Genomic DNA, 5604 nt, shown 5'->3' on the forward strand with positions numbered 1-5604 from the left:
AAGTTCATCGAAACCTATTAACATGGGATCTAGTTTTGAAGATCTTGACATGAGAAATGTATGAAAAAAGTACGAGATTTAGACGCACGGTTTAAGATAAAACATTTTGAATAAATGAATCTACGAAAAAGAAAAAAATCTCAGTTGTGACAAGTGGTGCACATGCAGTGCGCTACTTGTCAGCACCTGAGAATGTGGGAGTGACCTTTGCCAAGGTAAGCCTTAACTAGTGATTTCGGCAATATAGCATCGCACGCTTGCCTGCCAATGGGCCGACCCAGTCAGGTTGTTGTCCCCATATGTGGTGCACGGCAATCGGACGGAATGTGTGGGCGCGCTTATGTCTCGCTTATAGCGAGACATATGGCTGTCACGCGTGAAGAAGGCGCCAGATTGGACCGATCCAGCGCGCGGGAGGCCACATGCCTCAAAGGCACTCGTTTTCATTATTTTTTCAAATTTTCTTTCTCTATTTAAATTTTAATATACTTCCAAATATTCTAAATATATATATTTCAAAAATCACTTTACATATTTTTTTATAAAATGTTAATCATTCTTTAGAAAAATGTTAGATGTGTATTGATAAATATTTTCGATGTATATGAAAATATATAATGTGTATGGAGAAAAGTAAACATAAAAACATACGCATTGAAAAACATTATTCATGTGTTTGGAAAAGGTTAAACATGTATATAAAAATGTTTTTGATGTGCACAAAAAAAGTATGATGTGTATGGAAACAGTAGATACCAAAATGTATATGTTTTAAAAAAGTTAAACATGTATGTGTAAAATGTTAAACATGGCATATATAAAATGTTAAACATGTATAAAAATCTACAGGATGTATAAGAAAAATGTATAATATGTAAAAGAATTAGACATCAAAACAATTATTTGAAAAAATCTTAATCATATATATGATTTTTGAAACCTGTATTAGAAAATATTTTAGATGTACAAAAAATGTACAATGTGTATGAAAATAATAGACATTGAAAATTTTATTTGGAAAAAAAGCTAAACATGTATATGAATGAAAAATAATGAACATGTATAAAAAATGTTGTTGAAATATACAAAAAAATGTCTAAAGAAAACCAAAAACGAAACCAAAATAAAACCAAAAAAGAAACAAAGAAAACCAAAGACAAAAGAATATGAAAAATTATACCAAAAACAAGTGCAAAAGAGTGATTATAGTGAAAACCGAGAAAGAAACAAAAAAACCCCATTGAAAACCAAGAAAGAAACAAAGAAAACTGAAGAAAAATGAGAAAGAAAGGAAAAACTGTTAAAAACAAGAAAGAGACAAAAAAATCAAAAAAAAAGAAAACCAAGTATAAAGAGAAATGTCGATGAAAGACGGTGAAGAAATAAGAAGATCAAAGAAGCCTCCCGTCGTCGGGAGGCTGCGGTATGGAGCATCAGAGCTCGTTGCTCCTTGGAGAAGGATTGATGCATGGATCACCAACTTGATTTCACGGATATGCTCAAATCATTGCTTCCTGAGTTGAAGGTCGACGCTAGTATCGCCGCCCCAACCTGAGCCTGCAAGATGATGTCGTTGTTTAGTTCCTCATAAAAATTGACTACCACGGCAACGATCATACGACATAGGTGCTTGGCTGTTAACATGAGAAACAAGACTATTCAGAAAAGTGGGCAAGTAGAGCACCAAGAGAACTCTTGATATAGGCAGGGGCTATGATGCAAGTAGGATTTCCAAATACTCCCTCCACCCCGAAATAAGTGTTGTGGTTTGAATTAAAACCACGACACTTATTTTAGGGCGGAGGGGGTGTCTCTGAATAAGCTAGCTAGGGATGTGGTAGCTAGTTTGTGAGCGATAAGATGCAGCTTGGGTTGGAACCATAGCCAGCAGGACACGGATGAAAGTAGCAGATAGTGCCCATAATTAAGTTCGGATGTGAACTTTGTATATAGGAGGGGTTGAAGAGATGTCCATTTTGTATTTGAGGATACTCTTTTGTTTTACTGTTTGTGCTTGGCGATGTAAAAGCTAAGCCAGGACATACGTACAAGAACTAAAATCTAGGCAAAATAAAAATACATTAAGATTCATATATACTAGTTTCAATTTTCGCTAAGAATCCAGCCTTGCTAATCTTTACTATATATTCATCGGCAACCTTCTCCAAAAGAGATCATTTTCGATTGTTATCATAGTTAGTTCGTGTGTGAAAAACCAGTTTGTATCCATCCACATGAATTTTTTTTGGAACGAAGACATAAGAAGCGTCCGACTTTAAATTAATAAAGCCTTTCGACAGACAGCATCCAACAGGTATAGCGAAATAAACAGCAGAAAGTTTTACGGCCAAAGCCCAAATACGATACATGCAACCGGTCTAAAGCCTGAATAAGATGGAAAAGAACTATAGCACAACGGCAGCCGGCCCAAAATGAAGTCGTAACACAACGCCTTAGTGACGGGCAGCAATCTGGATCAAATGAATCCGCTACATGGCCTCCGTCATCCGGTTCGCGTCACGCCGTTTCTCCAACCGCGTCCAAGTCTGAAGAAACAAGTGATATTTGAAAATAATGTCAATAGGGTGAGTAGGAAATTTGTGCTCCATAGTCATTTCGTTTATAGTACTCCACAGCATCCATAAAAGCGCCCCAACACATTGCCATAAGACACGTCCGAACCCACCCCTATGGGCCAAAAGGATAGTGCGGAGGTCACAAGCCGAGTGCGGGTTCCAATTCTGACCCATTTGAAACTAGCAATCAACTGTGCGATAAATAGCGACTAATAATAGTAATAATTTTTTGTAAGGACAAATAGCAACATATTAAATGTATCATTTATACTCTCGTTAGTGAAATTTACTCTGAATTCTTACTTTGTACGAAATTATTATTTGTACTATGCACTCAAAATAAGCAAGTTCAATGTCATCTAGAATGTAAACTTTTAATCCCTCGACTCAACAAGGGAGACGCATGCAGCTAAAAGAAAACTAGTGGGAGAGATAGGCGTGAGAATTTACGGGAAGAGAAAAGAGAATTGAATGTTCGTGAGTAGAGAGTGTATTTTGTTCTGGACACTACTACTTCATCTACTAACGTTATCGCAAAAAACACATGGTTCCATTGAGTTTTTTCTTAAAAAAAGAGGATATACTCTGGTCTCTGCATCTGGACGATACATGCAGTCATTTTATTAATTATTCACAGTGACTCTATAAAGTTATACGTCGGTAAGCTTGAAACCATCATCTTGGCAACAATCGTCGTTACTCCTATCATCTTAATGAAGGGTGCCGAATGTCCGAACCTAATACCAAACAGACATCGCACCAAAGTCAGATGCCCTAGCCCAGCCACAATACCGGGACTAGGTCACACACCGGTCTGACGCACTCTCAGATGCTGCCGCCGCCGTCTTTTACGGTCCCACCTCCAGAGCAGGTACTCACGCACCGACCTTGCCAGGTCTGCCGTCGACGTCACTATGACGCCAGACAACGCCACCATCCTTCATGTATCCATCCACACGCGCTGTCGGCAAAACTCCGCAGTGCCATGCCGCCAGGATCCGTCATCGGTCTTGCGGTAGATGTAACACCGCTTCTCCTCTTGCCCCGTCCCGGCAGCTCCTACTCCAAAATGATGCCCCCCGGGAGGGAGAACGACACCAAAAGCGCCGTTATCGTCCGATCCGGTAGACCCAGATCTAGGGTTTTCCCCGAAACGACGATGCCTCGAGAAGAAAACGATGTCAGAAAGGCCGCCATCGTCCACCAAGACCGCAGTCAGGCGCGATTTTCACATGGTTCCATTGAGTGGAAGCGAAGTAAACACAAAAAACGAGCCACCAGGAGGACAGTACTCGACCGTGCGATTAACTCTCAACTTGACATTTTATTTAACAACACGCCTACATACACACCATCAAACAAGAAACGGATGGACATCTTCAATTAGCTTTTTGACTATTATGTATGCTGCGAATTAAAGCTCCGTACAACCGTTGCTTTACATAGGCCGGCAAGCAATATCCGAGAAGAAATCGAAAAGCGGCCCTCGATCCAATCAAGACATCTCTTGGTGCTCAAGGTTTCATCGTATCATCTGCCATGATGTCATTTTGAACATTACTTTTGGACAACAACTTGTACATGACAGGCTGAAATTAATGTCGCAAAGACCTTGCTGATCTTGAGGACAGCATGTCGACATCCGCAGATTTCATGTCTGTGGTGAGAGTGAAGCTGGAGAGCAGTTAGATAGGATAACTACGTGCCTTTTTTACTCGCACAAAAAAGGTGAGAAGGAAAGGATAACCCTGGGCTAGCTAACCGGTTGAGCAATGAGCACCACCTATCCATCCATGTAACTTAACTTCTCTTTATACGCACAGCACAGATAGATATATGGAGTGTGGGCTTGAAAGTTACAGCCACGGTCAGAAGGCGCCAATCAGAAATATTTGCACACACACAGCCATAGCTCATACGGGTGCACTTTACGCTAGTGGAGCAGTATTAGTTACTCTGAATTGATAGCCAATGGACGCTGGACCTTACGCCGCCCGTTGATTGGCTCGCCGGGGCTATAAACACCAGGCTGCGGTGTCCATGGGAAGCACTCAGCCGGCCATCCATCATCTCTCCCACTGCATACCAGCACCACAGGTGCGAGCCATGGCGAGGAGCCGCCACTCTTCCTCCGGTCTCCTATGCGTCCTCTTCCTCCTCGTCGCTGCCATGGCAGCGGAGGGTGCAGGGTGCGCGCAGGCGGGACAGCGGAAGTTGCAGCAAGTTCCAGGGCCACAGCCGCTGCCACTACCAAACCCACGCCCACAGCCAGGGCCACAGCCGGTGCCACTACCGATTCCGAACCCGCAGCCTGGCCCGAACCCACAACCTTTGCCTAACCCACAGCCATTACCGCAGCCACAGCCGGACCCAAACCCGCAGCCACAGCCATTGCCGCAGCCTCTTCCACAACCACAACCACTGCCGAACCCAAACCCGCAGCCACAGCCTTTACCACCACAGCCTCTGCCACAACCACTGCCGGGCCCAAACGCGCAACCGCTGCCATTACCACAGCCCCTGCCACTACCACCGCCGGGCCCAAACGCGCCACCGCTGCCATTACCGCCGCCTCTGCCCCTACCACCGCCGGGCCCAAACCCACAGCCGCTGCCGCAACCGGATGCCCCAGGCTCATATCCGCAGGTACAACCGTTGCCGGACTCAAACACGCCCGGCCGACAGAATAACGCACTACAGGGACCACTTGGAAATGGCGCAGCCCCAGCCTTATATTCATGCGGTGCAACCTACATACATATATTCTCCATGGGTTTATTATTGTACTATTTTGTTTAGATAAAGTGACGCTTGTTCATGTAAATAGATTTACTATTTCTCTAGACTACATAAAAATAATGTATCGATTGGGCATGATATCTCTGTATTGACATTTATACTAGTATATTATTTGTAATAAATTTTTATATGGTTGTACAAGTAGTTTGTGTACTTAGAAAAAGCAGAACCATTTGTGTATGCATTTGATACACATGTCGTTCTGGTATTTTTAGTTATATCTCTGATC

At 42.8% G+C, this 5604-nt stretch overlaps 1 protein-coding gene across 1 annotated transcript; it reads left to right on the forward strand.

The window, feature by feature from the left end:
- Nucleotides 1–4922: 4922 nt before the first annotated feature.
- On the forward strand, nt 4923–5604 carry LOC123107752 (protein TsetseEP; the record flags this gene model as incomplete). Its single annotated transcript, XM_044529676.1, is given in 1 exon segment — nt 4923–5604. A coding segment is annotated over 1 exon segment (453 nt), but the record flags the coding sequence as incomplete, so codon positions are not given.

Source organism: Triticum aestivum, chromosome 5A (assembly GCF_018294505.1).
Source record: "Triticum aestivum cultivar Chinese Spring chromosome 5A, IWGSC CS RefSeq v2.1, whole genome shotgun sequence".
Classification (NCBI taxonomy): Eukaryota; Viridiplantae; Streptophyta; class Magnoliopsida; order Poales; family Poaceae; genus Triticum; species Triticum aestivum.